An 18,988-nucleotide genomic window follows, 5' to 3' on the forward strand; every position below is an offset into this window, starting at 1 on the left:
TCGTATAGTGATTTTTTCATTAAACAAATGTTGGTTGAGAGAACTGTTTTCTGTATGAAAAAATGACAAATAATAGATAATAATAATGAAATATAACTATGAAATCTGTGTGAAACTGGGATATTCCCGCACGATGTTGTTCTGCAATGAATGGTTGAATGGACGGATTTGCCACAGAATTAGAAAAACTAATATTTATGATGAAAAAATTATTTTGGGAAGATTTTTCAATGCAAATGTTTCTTCAAATTGTCCAGTAGTGTTTATTCACTTATGAAGAACTGAAATTTGTTTGTTTTTAATAATCTCAAGCATTACTGGATAATTTCAAAATTATTTCACTAATGAAAAGAATAATATTCTGTGAAGGTTGAAAGCTCTGTTGATATCTGGTGTGCGTTATCTGAAAAAGTTGAATGTAGACCACTTTCAATTTTGCAATGAAACATAACAAAATGATTTGCTAAATTCTTGTGAAAACCTGTAATGTGATTCATATTCCATATCGAGATTTCATCCTAATGGTGAACTGAAAATATCAGCAGAAGAGGGTTGAATAATTTCTCTCGGATCGATTCCTAAGGTTTACTTTCGGACGTAATAAACCAAAAGAGATTACAAAGAACCCGAACAGCGTCGCAGCATCCGGCAACGTTGCCCCGACTGTACCGCAGAAGTTCCGCTAATAGAGGGACATTCAAGTCCTCGAATTTATACAACGGCAGTTAATAAGAGGGAGGAATTAATTGGAAGAATACAGAATGCTCGTAACGATATGGGGGTAACAGGCACGAATTAATTCCGTAGGAAATTCTCTCTCGGGCGTTGCCTAAATACATCCAATTAAACGGTTTTTAGTGTATTTTAGTCCGGGAGCATGCTCGCCCGTAAACGCTCGAGAAGGCTTTCCGTTTATTCATCTGCCGTATTCTTACGTTGATTGAAGTCTGCGCTTCTTGTTAGGGGGTTGTGTGCAAGTTTTGGGCATTAGGGGTAACTTCACGTTCAATGTCTCCATCAAAGATGCCTCCAAATCTTTTTTCGCATCATTACGCCATTTGAATGCTGGTAAAGCCTATGAATCTTGGGTTTACTGTGGATTAATTATTAGGTGTAGTAAAAAAATCCATCATTTTCCTAATATCTAGATGACTTCAGAAAGATGAGATTTCTTACTACAAAAACTTTTCCGACAGTTTTGTGATCAGTTGACTCACGGCCGATTTCTGAAAGGCCAATCAACGTAAAATTCAACCTAACAGCTGTCAATGCTATGGTCAAGCGACATTTGGGTTGCTGAAAGTAAGCTTAACTCCTTTTAGTTGAACATTCTGTCAGTGGTCAAATATTACACGTAAATTGTACGTCAAGCGTCATTTTGGGTTTCTGACACGCATTTTATTTTTTCTCTTCAAGTTAAAAGCTCCAAGATAACATTTTATTTCAGAAACCCAAATGGATTTGACATTTTGGTGTTTAGTTGAATGTTGTATTAGTTGAACAAAGATTTGATCAGTCTTTTAGAAACTGGGGATCAGTTTAGGGTGAGCGCGCGTCAAAGATGGACACTATCAAAGAGAAAATAAACTATATTTTAAAGTTTTTCTTCGATAAGGGCGAAAATGCAAGCCAGGTGGCTGAAAATGTAAATAGTGTTTATTTTGGTTTCGTGGATTCCGTTCCGGTAATTTAGATGCACCACTCCCTGCAAGGCCAATTATCGAAAATGTCGATATGATATTGTTGAGTGCGACTGTCATGCAAGCACTGTTTTGATCGCCCAAGAGCTGAAAATTGCACCAAAAACCGTTTGCAACCATTTACATAAGGTGGTCTCAAAAAGAAGCTTGATAAATGGGTACCGCACGAGTGAAAGAAAAATCTTATGGACCGAATTTCCATGCGATTCGGAAAGTAATCGACGCATTTTGTAGCGGGTTTTGACTGGTGGTCAGAAGTGGATCCGACGACAACGTCAAGTGAAAACGGTCGTGGTCGAAACGCGGTGAACCGGCGGAAACCAAGGCCAAGCTAGGATTGACGACCAGGAAGGTTTTGCTGTGTATTTGGTGAAATTGTATTTGGAATATCGATCAATATTATTTCAATATAGTGCTTTGACCTTGCCATTATTTGTGGAATACAAAGCTAGATCTATGTGAAAATTTTTTCTCAAATTCTGTTGTTCATTCGGCGGTTGAGGAGCAATATCCGACTAGGGGTTCCGTTTGTATGGCCGATCGAAATTCTGTTTCCTGATAATAATTCGAATCTACAGTTTCGATCAGAAGGAAATATTGCATTCAGATGAAAAATAATAATTTCAAGCTTTATGCAAAATTATAAGCAGAACCATGGAAAATTAAAGAAGAATATTGAAAAATAAATTACCAATATTTCCGTTACAACAGATCCCCTGATTGAGATTTTTGTGTGTATATGAAGGATGACCATTTCAAGCTTTCTGCAAAGTTTCGTATGGCTAGCTTTCTTGAAACCATAGATAATTAAAAAAGAATGTAGAGAAAAAATAGGAAAGCACTGACGGGAAATCAGGAGCGCCTGTTCATTCATGAGGAAATTGTACGCTTGGATATACAGTTCTATGGTCTCCAAGGGTGCAATTGACGAGCGCCCAAAACCTCCTGACTTGACGTAATTGTTTTCCGTATTTTTTTTTTCAATGAATTTTTTTCTTAGAATTGTTCGCACAACTTTTTGCCTCCTCAATGTATTCAAGATGATCGCTAGATGATGGCAATTTATTTGTATAACAAATCTTCTACATTCAACTGAGAGTAGTGTTTGTCCAACGTTTTCAAAGGTTTATGATAGCTTTGATTGAGCCAGACTTCTAGTGAGTTGAATGCTGTGGAAATATTGATGGACCTGAAATTTTATATTTTAGGAACGCTACATATTATTATGATGAGGTACTCATTGCAAATTAACCCTTCGAAAGAAAGCTGCCGCTAAGTTCATAAATGTTGAAAAAAGTTTTGTTATGTTGAAAGTAATGAATTGCACTTAACACAGTTAGTAGTGGAAGTAAGCCCATTCATCATGTACTTTGAACTTTTTCTTCTCCGCGAACATGATGAATATAGAGAACTTGAAACAAGTATTTATTATAACGCCTCATCCATATAGAACTTCAGTTCAGAGATTTTTCCAATCCGAAAAAATATAATCAAACCACACAATTCATATTATTCCAAAAATTGCGGTAGTTTATAATAATTGTTGTTTAATTCAAAACAGCTCATCTTCCGATTATTCATGAAACACAAATTTCAGTTAATTTGGTACCATGGTTGGATTGTTAAATATTCAGTTTTTCTGTGTTTAAAAGCCAGAAAGCATAACATGACGTCAAGACAAAAATTCAACGGATCCCCACCTATTAATTTCAGCCTAACAAAAAATGATTACAATACGTAATTATTGCCGTTATAGTGAATGCAAATATCTGTTGATATAATGTACAATATTTCCTTTTAGGTGGATCGGAAAATGTCGATAAAAATGATATCTCGAAATGATATTTATTATTAGAATGCAGTTGAGTTGGGAGTTAAAAGTGTTTTTATAACCTAATCAAATATTTTTCGTGGATATTCAACAAATTTGTATCAACCATAAAAACTTAAGAAGCCAAGACAAGTGAAATGAAATATTAGATTCATATTATGTTTACCTAAACACAACATTCGAAGAAACATACCTGAAATAGTTACCAAGGGCATTTAGGGGTCTTCATAACCTGAGGGTGACAATTTGTGAATCGCTCAAGGTTATTATCATCTCGGTACCTATGGTGCATACAAACTTTAATTATAAATTATAACAGATGAGTCTTCTTGATGGAAGCAATCCAATATAAATATCAAAATAATGACATCATTTTGCCAAAACCTTCACATATTTGATATGTGCTTTTGATATACTTTTACTTGTCTAGAAATACAATTCAAATTGACAAAATTTTGAAACCAACCAAAAGAAAAATTAATTATCCAAAACTACAGATTGATTCAACGGTTAATAAATTAAATAATTAAATCTATTCAGTCATTGAAGTTTTCGGTTAACAGTTAATAAATTGAATAAATAAATTAATTTAGATATATAAATTATTTTTCTTTGAGACGCACTATCGTTGCTAAGGAAAAATAGTCAGAATTCAAATGTTAAAATAGTAAGAATTTGCAGAATTCCCGAAAATATGTTCATACAAGTCGATGTCAATAAATTGTGAATATGGTATTTACTCACGTAGAAGATCTGCAATCTGCAAAATTGATAACCAGACAATGTTGAATTCATATTCACTGCAGGAAATCAAACATTCGCGGGATTCTTTTAGAATTGCCAATTAAATATTAATTCGAATAAAAAGTTTGGATAATATTCATTATTTGTTATAATTATTGTATTAAATAGATATAAAAAATATTTCTTTGTTTATATAATGCCCAAGGGATAATGTATTCAATGATGACATTGGTTACTAAGTCAAAATAAACTGGCATGAGATGAAATAAAAAATAGGACAAAATAGACAGAAATTAAATGATAATAAAGTCCCTGATAAAAAAAAATTAAGAAAGAATTGGAACCCTCAAATTATTCCTGGATTCAAATCCCGCTGCAGCGTTTTCTGAGAACTTTTCGTTCGATTCCTTTATTCGAAGCACAAGTTGTTATCCTAGCAAGAGATTATTCGTCATCGCAATTCTGCCTCGGTAATATTTCACAAATAATGGACAACAAAACGAAAACCGTGACACAGTGGTTCTGGAGTAATACCTCAGAAATGAACTCTCAATTTCTGGTTTAACTTGAGGGCTTCGTGCTACATAGGTGGTCCACTGCATCAACATGTCTGTCTAATCTCTGACGGTATTCTAAGGTATCCTACTATTACCGACCTGAACTTTACACGCATATTTCCACTCTTTCAATTTGTATCATAATTACAAGAGATGTAAGATAATGAACGCATTCCGAAAAGGCTAGAGAAATTGCCCAGTTTTACGTTTCATCTGTGAGTTGAGGGAAGAAAATAATATTCTTGGTTATCTACTAAGCCCAAGAATTCTGATGATTACATCTTATTAGTCTTACCACAAACGGTATTCACATATGAAAACTGTATGAAGTATTCTGGGAATTGATCGTTTAAAAACGTGTTTTGTAGTAATTTTCCCAACAAGTGATTTTCCGCATGCAAATACTGTTTTTTGCCTGCGGAAAATTCACTTCGCGCACGTGTTAGGAACAACATTTTTCCTACAAGTTCCATTTCAGATAAAAAAAAATAATTTAGTCAATTATTTTCTATTTAATTCGAACGAAATAATTATACATACAAAGAATAATAATGGAATAAATTGAAATATTTGTTCATAATATTGACATTTTGCAAATCGATTGCTGATCCGGTAGTTCTTTTAGTGAGTGACTTATGGTATGGCTTGATATTATGGCTTTATAAAGGTTGATTCAACTCAAGATACTTATTCAAATGGGTCGATGGAAGTCTACTATATGACTTGATTCAAGCTAGATTTAACGCAGAGTTCTTGTTTACTTGGATTGATGACGGTTAACTTGACTCAGAAGAGCTTCTGTTCATACCAATATTTATGAGTATTTTAACTTTTCTGCATGCTGCGTGGATAAGGTACATGTATTCCGCACGGCGTGCAGAAAAGTGCAAATTAATGCAGGAAAGTATTACCTTGCGCACCATCGTAGAAAAAAATGTTTTTAAAATACTTACGACGCTGAATTGACTGACTATATATCACATATAGAGCGAGCGTCACATGTCTCGTAATACTTTATTTTCTCGAATCATCGTATGTGTGTTTTTCAAACACTGGATAAAAGTTGTTGAATGGCTAACCTTTAACTAAACATATGATGTTTCGGATGATATATGTCATTCAAACAGTGCTGTGAAATAAGGACCACGACATGGATAACCCAGTATGTCGTTATGGTCGACTTTGAAGCTCAAACCGGGTGATATAATAAAGCAGATAAGGCGTTATTCAATTAAATATTCCAACAGACTACAAAAAAAAAATTCAATTGTAAAAAATGGAATAATCCACTGACGTACTCCGACGCTACGGCTGTCCGGGATAAAAAAACCTTCGTTAAAATTAACAATCCCGCTCTTCATTTCATTAGAGCTGGTTCAATTAAATTCAGTCATTCGTTAGAAATGAGCAAGTATGAAAATTGGGCACTGACACTAGAACGCTTCATTTGCATACCATATGTCTGGCAGATGGACAGACGCGATACTCATACCTGAGGCGGAATTTGAACCTGCGACTATCGATTAACAATTCTTTCACAAGTGCCGACAAATTTTAAATTCCACGGGCCGTTGCGTTCCGATTTAGTGGAGGTGGTGGGGTGGGTTATAGGGTCAGTTACGTGGGTGGATTATGATTAAGCGATGAATCGGGAGAATTAATCATAGAGAACGATTCTGTGAAATTGGGACGATGTATATTATCGGATGCTGGATATTGGCATGAATCATGTTGTAGAATTTGTACTGAAGTGGGATTGATAGTGAATCTGGGGAATTATTATTATACATGTATTGATAAAAATGACAACAAATAATCCGCAAAAAAATTAAAAGAAGTACTGATTTGATATCTGGATGTCTTGAACGCTCGCTAATTTTTGTATTCACAGGGTTAGTCTTTGATTTGTACCTATATTTGAATAGTAGCTTCTTGAAGTCAAAAGTAAGTTATACATTTCTCCTTTACCATTTTTTCCGATTTGGTCTAGTTGTAAAGGTAATGCCATTTCAAATTTTCATAATGAGTAGAGATTCACGGCTTGAAATCAAGTCAAGTAGTAGTTTTTCAATGCCAAGTCTATCATTTATTTCTGGGTCATTCTGCGCAAAACATCATTATGAGTTGTACGAATTTAAAAAAAAATAGATATTTAAATATATCAATGATAACTTTTGGATGAATTGTTTTTATTGTCTTGATGCGAAATAAATAATAACAGGATCAGACATGTTTTCTTAATTTAGAGATATTTAAAAAAATTTGATTCCACAGGGTTTCAGAGTTCTGATTCCATTGTCTAGTTTTGAAACGTTGTTACTTATTACTCAGTTAGTTATTGGATCTTATAATTTTGTGTTCTTTTTCCTTTAAATATTAATTGCGTTCCTTTTGTCTTAGTTTTTTTCTTCCATCTGAATCCGCCTTCAATCTCTCATACCTCTTTTTTCAGCTTCCCTGTTTCGCTTTGATTTTTCTTTCCTTGACAACGGCATATTACCCTAAAATGAATTTGATTTCCTTCAATGAAATAATAGTTATTTATAATACAAGTGCAGAAGGCATTGATATTCTTCCACGAGTTCAAAATTCAAAAACGAGCCACGAAGTGGCGAGTTTTGGAATGAACGAGTGGTAGAATGAGCCTTCTGTACGAGTATTATACATTACTAGCTTTTGCCCGCGACTTCGTCCGCGTGGCGTGTTATAAAAGAGAGATCTTTGTGGGTGTTGGAGAAAAGTTTAAAAAATGCTTAATTTTATTATTTTTAAATTAGGTTATAGTATAAGTAGCTCAGCTGAATAATGTATTGTTATTAATTTTTAGATTATTAGTTTAGGATAATTTGGTTTCTTATAAATTTAGGATAAAACGATCAGGGGAGGCTATTATAACCCTAAAGTACCTATAGGCTTTCGTCTGGAGTTCAGAGGTGTGAATGTGAATGTCAGTCGGTATGAAAGTAAAAGTTTGACCACATGAAAACTAAAAACCGGCCAAGTGCGAGTCGGACTCGCGCACGAAGGGTTCCGTACAAAATTTTTTATTTTATTCTTATTTTCAGTATTTGTTGTTATAGCAACAATAGATATACATATTCTGTGAAAATTTCAACTGTCTTACTGTCACGGTTCATAAGATACAGCCTTATCTGTAAAAACGTGCAAGAAATCACGATTTTTGTATGGGAGCCCCCCTAAATATTTATTATATTTTTATTTTGAGTATTTGTTGTTGTAGCGGCAACAGAAAAACATCACCTGTGAAAATTTCAACTGCCTACCTATCAGCGTTCATGAGATACAGCCTGGTGACAGACGGACCGACAGACAGCGAAGTCTCAGTAATAGGGTCCCGTTTTCACCTTTTGGGTACGGAACCCTAAAAAGAGTAGCATGGAAGAGTGGTTCGGTTGGTGGGTGGCTGGTGCAACCGGGATAAGAGCTAGACAGAAATGTATTTAGGAAACATATTTATAAAATTTCCTTATAAACAACGTTTCTGGTCGTTCTGGAGGGTGGTGCGAGAATGACCAGACTGGATGGCGAACTTACGCGGGAGCACGCCACATATAACTGACCATGGGAGAAGCAGGGCTGTCGCAAATCAACTCCTGCTAGCGCGAGTGTTTGACCCTGCGACTTATTAATGGTCATGGCGAAACATACCTTCAATGGAAATTGTAGTCTCCGAAATTCGAAAGGAAGATCATTTGGGATTAACGGTATTCGCGGTATAAATACCGTTTCTCCCTTTGCAGACCCAGTTAAAATAATACCTTCGACAATATTACGATGCAAGACCCTGACTTGAAGTCTCGTGCCGTTGCATAATTGCAATAGAAAATAAAAAAAGCATCCAAGAACGGCGAAAAGCCTATAAGAACAAAATTAAGAAATCGTAAAGACTTATAACCTACAATTATTAGAACAAAATTTAGAAACTACAACAGAAAATTATAAGATAATCCAAGACCGTGAAATGTCCGCCTGGAAAATTCAACAGTAATCTACAACAGAAAACTACCTACTAAAGATTTAAACCATCCAAGAATAGTAAAAAGTTCGCCCGCAAAATTCAATATTTGACACGACCATCAACGACGTCTGCCCTCACGCGTCTGCCGCGTTCCGGTTGCTCACTCGGGTATCTGCGCCCCCCTCCGCGCCTCGCTACCGCTATTCCCGTTCCCATGGGAATTTTGGAAAATCCAATCATGACTTAACTTTGCATTCACTAAGGTATATGCATGTCAAATTTCAATCATCTAACTTACGCGGTTTAGATTTTTTCATACAAAAGTTTTTTCCCGCTAATTCCCGTTCCCGTGGGAATTTCGGGAATTCCTTTCTTAGTGCACCCCTACGGTACCTAAGCTACGTCCCTTCCAAATTTCAAGTGCCTACGTTTAGCCGTTTGGGCTGTGCGTTGATATGTCAGTCAGTCAGTCAGTCAGTCAGTCAGTCAGTTTCTCCTTTTATATATATAGATTTTCTCTAATTCATTGCATTTTCATTGAAATTAATGAAATATTTCCATAAATATAATTTAGTGATTTTTGCATTGAAAAATGTTGCTTGGCAGAACTGATTTCTTCAAGGCAAATTGATGAATTGACAGATAAAGCCGTGGCGGAAAGTTCGGAGTACCAACATAGAATAATAAAATATAACTATGAAAACTGTGCGTTTCTGATATATTCTCGCACGATTTTGTTCTACAAGATGTGGAAGAATGAACGGAATAACCACAGAATTAGAGAAAATATGATTTTCAGCGTCAAAATTCAGTTGTCCGTCATTCTTCCGGACAAGTTATCATTCCTCTGTCATCTTGTTTGCCAGAGGAATTACGATTTTGAATGAAATATTCGATAAATCCGACCCTGCTTAATATTCTAACCTGGTTTTTTCAGGATTATCCTTGAATTACTTATAATAATATACCATTCATCAGTAGGAAAAATCAATTATAATTTTACGAAATATACTTACCAGAAGAATGACTCGGCAGTTTGCGACAACTATTTTTTGATAACAAAAGGCCAAATTAATAATGATGTACGAAACAGGTTAACAAAAAATAATACTGCACGTGCTAATCTTGAAATTGAAATGCAAAATGTCTACTTCTAAAACGTTAGCTTATGGCTCTATCTGGTATGTTGTTTATGTAATTTTCTAGCAGGGCCAGAGGAATGACTTAACTGCGACGGTTACATAATATACATATTGGTAAATTTTTCCAAAAAATATATTTTTTCTCAATAAATTGGTAATCACAAATTTTATTGTTCATTCAAATCCTTATTGGAAATATTGCTATTATTCTGATATTTCAATAGTGTAAAATAACCAATTCAATTCGAAATCTTTGTGCGGTTACATGCGACAAGAATTACTTTCTGGAAGAAAAACGAAATGAAATTGTAATTTTTTTTAAAATTATTTTATTGTTCAAAACCTAAACAGTTTCCAATGTATCTTACTCATTCCAGTAGTTCCAATAGTCGTTATCATGGTAAAATAGTTACCAATTAATAAACCTGTAGTTACTGGCAAAATGATAGTTTGCGAAGAATAACCCTTATAAAGCACTCGAAATATCAAGTACATTCTATCAAGCTACTTGATTTTAAGTAGTTTCATTCTTTATTTTGCACATCAATAAAAAAAATGAAATGGGAAGGAATATTGCAAAATAGTATATTGTGCAACAAGTGGGGAAAGTCCAACTTTTCTCGCGAGTGTCGAAGTTTGTGGCCCGATCCTGAAAGGCGAGTGCCGCAAACACACGAGCGAGAAAAGGACTTTCTCCACATGTTGCACACTATACTTTTCCTACAACTGCACAAATTTCAATAATTCAAGTAATGGACTTGATTCAAATCAAAATGGCCTTCGTTGACAGTATGTGCTAATTTATTGCGTTTCCATAGAAACGATTCAAAAGCCCAATTTCATTGGTCTACCGAGCGAGCTGTGGGCAAAGTGCCGTGAGAAATAATATTTCCCACAGCATGCGCAATACATAGTTTTGCAATTGAGTAAGCTATGCAGAATACGCTACTTTTCATAGCAGTTGTAGGAAAAACACTTTTATTTATTAACTGGTTGTGTACAATAATCAAAAATATCAAATATATTAAAGTGGAAACACCAATAAAATATAAACATAAAATATAAAAAAAATATCTATAGTTTCTTGTTATTAAGAAAAAACCGACCACTATTTGATCACATCATTCTTTATCCTGAATCCATACAAATGAGTCATCTTATGGATTTTTCGCCTAACCTTTGGCAGGATTTCGTAACAGTCAGAGGAGCTCTGGAAAATTGTCTTTTAACAGGAATTGAAAATGCTGGCGTTGATGAAAAATTTTTGACCATTTCAGCCAAGTTTGGAAAAACATTTTCAAGCCTCTCATCATTCTAAAATATATTCAGAACTGTCAGCATGTGGTTCAGTCAAGAATTTATCTTTTTCATAACACCAAAAGGCATTTTATTTACTCGATTTACAGGAGATTTCCTGAATAAACTTAGGAGATTGATGTCAAAATCAACTATTTATACTTTGAAGATGATTTTTGTCTAAGCACACACGAGCTTGCAGAAATATATACCGTGCGACTCGTGGGTATCAATTACAAGTAATATCAAGTAGATTGATATGTAGTCAAGCAATAAATATCTCAAGTCAAGTCTAGTTCAAGTATGTAATTTTTCAAGAGCTTTATTTTCAAGTCAAGTAGTTGGTTAAAATATCAAGCTACTTGACTTGATGAATCTCTAATAATGAGTTATGCCACCCCTGCACCTTTGACACATTTGTACATTTTGTACACATTTGAGTTTTTCTAACCATATGATAGACTATTTCAACCTTGGAAATACAAATAAATAGTCACAATTCAATATTCTGCTTCTTTCAACATTTTTCCGTCACACCTGATATGAGTCCTCGGGGGTTCCAATATCTACCGGAATCCAAAAGTTCCTCCACCGGAATTAAATCACGAGAATATAATCAAAATTTTGAGACTAGAATGCTGCAATGAAATATTTCAGGAAGTTATCCGTAATTATAACATTATGAATGTTGATTCCCCGTGTGAGGTTCAGTCCCAGGCCCTTTGTCCCTCGTCCCTAGGGATGATAACCCTCACCCAATTTATTTTGAAGGGGTGGCCACCCTACACTCCCCTCGTCGGAATTTCAAACCCTCGAATAACGCAATTAGTATAAATCGGTTTTCAATATAATCTTGATTTACGCCCAACCATAACGCCGTTTATTTTATCTGATATAATAATTGTTATGGCTTAATTACTAATAATACCAATATTTCGCATATTGGACCAGATCGATAGATAGTTTAGGTTAGATGAATTCAACCGTTCTGCATTTTTGGAACGCAGGGTAGTTGGTCACTTCCAATATCTCGAGAAAAACGTTTTATTACCTGTAATAACCTTTATACCGTGTGTCTTTGTGAGTAAACTAGGGATGTTTTCGCTTGGATAGCCCAATTCTTTTCGACTGAAATCTTTTGAAATATAAATAAGCAACCCCCTACCCTTTCAATTTAAATATGCCGTAGGGTGTCTTTCAATATAGCTATCATAAATGTTTATTATTTCCAATTTAAACCCTCATGAATTTTCAACGGTGGAATTTTGTGACGTGTATCTATAATCTGAAAGAATTGCAAGTTTAAGACAATGGTTTATTATTTCACTTTCAACACAAAAATGTTTGACAATTGATGGAAAAAATTTTGAAAATTTATCAATATCCAGTCACGAGTCATTTGTTCCGAAATCCATATAAAAATATCAAAAAGTTATATCTCTTAGCTATGGCTTTGCGGTATGAAATATTTCACCTAATAATATCATTGTAACAATATATTCTCAGTAACATGACTATGCGTGTTGTTCATATTTCGAGTAATCATTCTTTCTGTATTTTTTTTACAAGATTTGTGGATCGTTTTCTAGATCTTACAGAATCAATGTAGCATAGCAACTGATTTTTGTACCAAATTTCATGTCAATAGCTCTTATAAAGAGAAAAATTCCAAAAAAATTTCTGGATGGTGCTCGAATATTTTGATTGCATACATTCTATACATTTCTACAAAAAGTAAACTCTGAAATTCCCAGAGGAGATGTGATTAATTATTATATTCATTTCGTTGTTGCCGATGAGTTCTGATGATGCGATCCTCGTGCAGTTTGGCATAAACATTATTGAAATGCTAGTTTTTTTTCGATATTCTACTTGATTTTTTTATGCTTCTAATGACGCGATCATAATTTTGTATAAAGCTAAAAATGTTTTGACTTGTTCCGAAATATTAGGATTTCGTTTTTCGATATTCTGCTTGACTTTTCTATGGTTCTGACGAAGTCATACACTTGCAATTGTTCATTTCATATATATTATTATTATTTTATATACATTCAGAATCTCACTTTAATACCTTGATATCAAATTTTTTCCGACGTTCTTTTTGAATTTTAATTTTTGGGTTTTTTATTAATTGTTGAAATGTTGTGGGCGGAAAAAACGTAACACCACCACTACCCTTATAAATAAAAATTCGTTCAGAAGCTTGGTAATTGAAACTCTTCACACATCAACGTCAAACAGCAATTTTTCAGCATATTCATTAACAGAACTGCAAAACTTTCAAAAAAACCCATACTCACGGAAGTTTTTCGACATGGGTGTTTTGTTTGTTCCACGTTCCACCCTGTATAATGAGAATATTTCATGAAATTAACGCCTGAGCGATATACTAAATTAGGTATATTATTCTCTTCTCAAGTTTACCTTAAATATCTCAATGTAGTAAGTATAGTACGGCATATTTCCAAAAACCTCTAGAAAATTGATCTCGTTTATTTACTTTCCACACCTGACTAATCTTACGATCTAATGAAGTGTGCAAAGGGAGTTTAGTGAGGAGCTATTAGCAGGTAAAGTTTGTGTCACTTTCAGTGGGGCTGTCTTATCAGCAAGGAAGTGATTAGGAAAGAATAGAGACACGTGTTTGGTTTACCAAATAGCTGTGTTTGGGTAGATACTGATCGGGAATAACTGAATTGTTGAGATATTTTAGCAAGATTGTTTACTTATACCTAATCATAACAACAATTGCTTTTTTGTATCGAAACGAGAATATTCAGTTTTTGAAGTTTGTCGATTATCAATACAGATATGAATTTCAATAACATTATAGCGAGTATAATAGTTATTTATGTACCAAGGGCATTAAGTAGATGCTTAAGTCCTGAGGGTGACAACTTGCAAACCCGAGGGTTTATAAATCGCTTGAGGGTATCAACAAATCTTAATACCCGTGGTGCATACAAATATTCATATCATACCAGTTCATTATAACATTGAAGAAGTGGAAAAGAGTAAAATAACGACAAAGATAAAATTTATTGCCTAAAAGGTCACAAAACTCCTATGACAAACAAATTCATATATTATTCCTTTGAAATGTAGTATTTTTCCTCTTTTTTGTAGAGATGTAGTTTCTTCAATAATTTATAATCCCAATTCTTTGCTACGTTACCTGTACTGATGGAACGGTAGTTACAAGGTTGGGAAATACCAATTTTGACAATCAATCCCACAATGTATTCAGTCCAAGATCCTGCATACATGGATAATGTCAAACATTCACATATTTGAGTACTTATTTTTAATAAGGAAAAATTTATCAACGATCTGGAGTACATACATTTACTCTACAGGGTGTTCCTAATGTTCCTATATTGCGAAACAAATGAAATTGGACATTCCTTGGTATCTTTGTTTCCGAGAGAGTTTTCCCACTCTTCTGTGATACTTAATATAGTTTATGAAATCTTTATGGATCAATGCTACTAACTGGATATCTATGTTAATTTATTTTATTGAAAATTTCGGATTAATCGTTTGAAATTTTCTTTTCTCGAAATCTGTAGAAGATACGCTAAATTTAGCGTATCTTAATTTAACGAAACGTTGATCTAACTTTTTATCTCTTGTTATTTTACAAGCAGATAAAGAGATAAAAAGTTTGGACTAGATCAACGTTTCGTTAAATTTTTTCTAAACTACCATTGGTCCACTAAAAGAAATTATGGAGGAAAAAGCGGGCCCTGTTCCAAAAACATATCAAGTTTGTAGATCTGGTTGAATATCAACTGAATCAATATATTTCAATTCGTTTCACCGTTTTATTCAGACCTTGTAGAGTGGTTCCGCCACTGCCTTCCTCCTGGGTGACTTCTAGCGAAACATGGAGTGATTTATAACATCTGAGGGTAATCTATTCTTCACAAGCTTAACCAGATGGCATTTATTAGGTGAAACCCAAAGGTATATCATAAAACGTGTTGAATGTCCCTGGTTCCCAGAAAATGTACTCTAGGGACTTGCTTGTTCAATGATTATGGTTTACAAGTTGGTACTCTCAAGCGACGTCATGAATAGAGTTGAAAATCGCCTTTTTTTGCCTGTTTTTATGATACTTCAATGCCGGGAATTGCAACAATGTTCTGACGTGTTACTTTAGTATTATTGAGTTGTTCTCGTTGAGATATTTCATTCAATAAAATTTTGAATTACCACCTATCTGTTCAAAATTCACTGAACTTAACACTTGCAGCTATTTCACAGTTATATCTTTTTCAATTCATAAACTATAAGATGAATTAATTTTAACATTTTTTGGAACGAAAACCTATTATTCAGTTTTGTTAACATATAAAGACTTCTTCAAGTTGAATTTTCCAGTGCAGTAGCTTGCTGGAAAAATCGAAATTCACCTATATCCAACCCCTTTGTGCCTGCTTCAGTGGAAATAATAAGGGAGTTGAAATATATTTCATTTTAGACTTCCCCTACTAGGGTTAGTTGAACCTTTGATTTGTATGTTTTAATTATAGCTCAGGGGGTTCGGATTTTGTGCCATATAATAATTTACAGCTGACAGCTTCGAATTGGCATGATGACACTAACAGACAATCACTGGAATTTTGATAGTAAATGATTGAATGTATATTTCTCTTTGAAGCGACATGCATACTGTCAAGCGACTACCGGTTATTGATTATTCAACGTATTGACATTATTGACCGTATTTAAAAGAACCTGGCCATTGTGCTGCTTCGAAAGAGTAGATTTCTAAAGGTTATTATTGTAAACGAATTTCTGTCTTGAAACTGGAAAAATCTCATCAAATATCCATCTTATTATGTATATTTTGAAGAACCTATTTTCTTTATTATAATTTGTTGAATTTCATGACTAGAGTTGCACAAGTTTGCCTTGAATGTTTGAGATTGTCTTGAGTTTGACTTGAAATTGAGTCAAACTCAAGTCAATCTTTCTGAAAAACAATTCGAGTCAAGTCAAACTGGAAAATGGTTACAGGTTTGAAAATTCAAACTGTTTGTCAAACTAGTCTGAAAGAGTTTGAAAAATAATTAATTCTGTTGCCTTGAATGGGAGAAATATTTATGTTAAATATAGTTCAGGTACAAAAAATACCTACATTAATTTAAAACAACAAGAAAATACATTATATTTCGAACTTTTTTTTAATCAACTCCAACTTGTCACCTCAAAATTCTCAAACAAATTAAGAGAATGCTGTGAACAAGAAATCTGGCACTAGAGCGCCCTGCTAAAAAAAAATAGAAGTAGGTAGATTGAATGAAATCGCATATTTTTAACTTTAAGAATAAAGGAGCTGCCATCCAAAAACTATTTTGGCAATTTTGGATCCAACGTTTTATGTTGCTACTACGACAAATACTACTTGATCCAGAAAGTGTTGCTTCCTGCGGAAATTTTTTTTCATACATTTTTTCGTGGCTCTTCATCAAATGTTGTTAAATAACTAGTTCCACTATTGCCATTTCATACCGTTGTTCGTTATTTTCATATAATTTGCACTTTGCAATTTTGATTTTGGAATCGGCTTCCGCAACATCGAAAAAATATGTATATTTCTTTTTTTTGTTGATTAATTTTGCCTAGTCTACAGATTTTTTTTTCATAGTTTTTGTAGAGGGGGATCTTCGAATTCAGACTCACTTTGTTTTAGTACGTATTCCGAGCAGCATGAGTTACATGAAAAGAGTTCAGGTTCAGACATTTCGAGTTCAGGCACGAAGCACAACACATGAAATATGAACTATAACTAATTTGCGGAATGGCAGAGTACAGGTTCAGAAACGTTGCGCAATATGATATTTAAACTTTAAACTGTTTGAAGAAGTTTGATTTCAAGCTAAACCTAAAGATACAGAAATCGAGTCAAGTCAATTTGTGAATAAAATCAAATAAGATTGACTTGAATGCATTTCTATTCATGACGCAATTTAATTATGCACAGGTAAATATTTCGCGAAATAGGCGGACTAGGTTGTACATGTTAATGTTTACATTTTCAACGCCCTGTATGATAAGGAGTAGAAAAAAAAAGTTTCGATAGCTTGAACATTAAGCTAAAAAAAGGTATTCTTGATTATCGTCGATAAATGAACCGTTTTCGAAAAACAAAATAACAAAGGAATTAATTTTTTTGTTTCTATAAAAAAAAACAGAATTCAAATTTTTTCTTATCGGCAACAAAGTGTGATACGAAAGTTATTCAAGGAACAAAAAAGTCTATTTTTTGCTATTGAATCAGACAAAATTACAAAGATTCTTAACTATGCAGTTTTGGCAGTAAGAAGTAGTTAGTAAAAGAGCTAATTTAAACTTAAGGGCAGTATTTTAAGAGGTCTTTAATACTGTTCATCATATCAAATATTCTTTAAATTATATTGAGTAGTTTGAAATTTATTCCAGTAAAATGGATTTCCAGTGATGTCATTTGGGAGGCCGTATCTCTGTAGGGAGGGCCGCTAGGAAAAAAATGATGGGAACTTGTCATCTTATTTTTTTTATGTTTCATCTGAATCCGAGACTTTTCCCACATTTTCCCCGACACCCTGTATATTTTTAGGTGTTTTTAAATTATGGTCGACAACATTTCTAATGAAAATTTTTTTTTGCAGATATAACTATTTCCTGCACAATGACCCACTGACTTCCTGCCAACGTTCCATCAATCACCATCCACCAGCCCCAGCAGCGCTCTCGACGGCGCTACAATCGTCGGCAAGCTGGCAACCAGTGCTCTCCTTGCTCCCATGAACCCCCACTACCATTCATATGGAGGTACGGAGCTCACATCCTCTCCACACCCGCCCTCCCCAGATAACAACAACTTTCATGGGCATCCCGGACAAGGCGGAGGACCCCACCACAATCGGATGCATCCCAGCAATGGACATGCCATCAACACCCTTGGTGAGTTGAAAAAGAGACTAAATGAATTTGCTTTTCTCTAGAAAGTTAGGAAGGTTATCTAGTTGGTTAGGAAAGACGTCAAATGTATTCATTCAGTATGAAAGGAGACTTCAAATAACTTTATTTATGATTTGTCCAAAATAAAGGGTCCTCGATGAGATCCCTAAAGTATACCCATATCGCAATATTTCTATCATTGATACAATGATGGTAGCCCTTATGGAGAGATAATAGACCATTATTTGTCATAGTTTGTTGTAGAGTTTTTCGAAAAAAAAAATGAAAAATTTGCTTTCATCTAGAAGGTTAGGATTGGTGAAGAAAGATGTAATATAGAAAATTCGGTCCAAACTCAATAACTTTATGATTTTATCCATAATAATTATTGGTTCTCGATGAGACCCCCGAAGTATTCCTATATCGTTTTATTATTATCTATAGTTAATGCTATTTGAAATTTTATTGTAATTTGGGCTATCAATTTAGATTTTAGTTGAATCTGTTCTAAATCAGAAAACTTGTGTTTCGAAGGAAAAATATTTTGTATGTTTCTTTCTAAACTGACTTGAGTAGATCGGGTTAGTTTTAAATCGATATTAATACAAGAAAGGAAAAGAAGATAAAGCAAGGAAGTTGAAATATTCAAAAACTCGAGGATAGTGCCTAGTACCCGGAAAGCATCATATTCATATTAATACTTGTTTTGGAACATATTTTTTCAAATGAAGAGGGGTCTACCATTTCAGTATCAATACCATAAGTTCGAAATTTAGAACGCTTCATTT

At 34.1% G+C, this 18,988-nt stretch overlaps 1 protein-coding gene across 1 annotated transcript in view; it reads left to right on the forward strand.

Moving 5' to 3' along the window:
• Nucleotides 1–18,988, forward strand: part of LOC123678360 (LIM domain transcription factor LMO4-B) — a 108,466-nt gene that overhangs the window by 34,513 nt on the left and 54,965 nt on the right. Inside the window, exon 2 of the mRNA XM_045615350.1 lies at nucleotides 17,909–18,203. Coding sequence (XP_045471306.1) covers nucleotides 18,044–18,203 — 160 coding nt within the window. The 5' untranslated portion in view covers nucleotides 17,909–18,043. The remainder of the gene's footprint in view (nucleotides 1–17,908; nucleotides 18,204–18,988) is intronic.

This window comes from Harmonia axyridis, chromosome 4, assembly GCF_914767665.1.
Source record: "Harmonia axyridis chromosome 4, icHarAxyr1.1, whole genome shotgun sequence".
Lineage (NCBI taxonomy): Eukaryota > Metazoa > Arthropoda > Insecta > Coleoptera > Coccinellidae > Harmonia > Harmonia axyridis.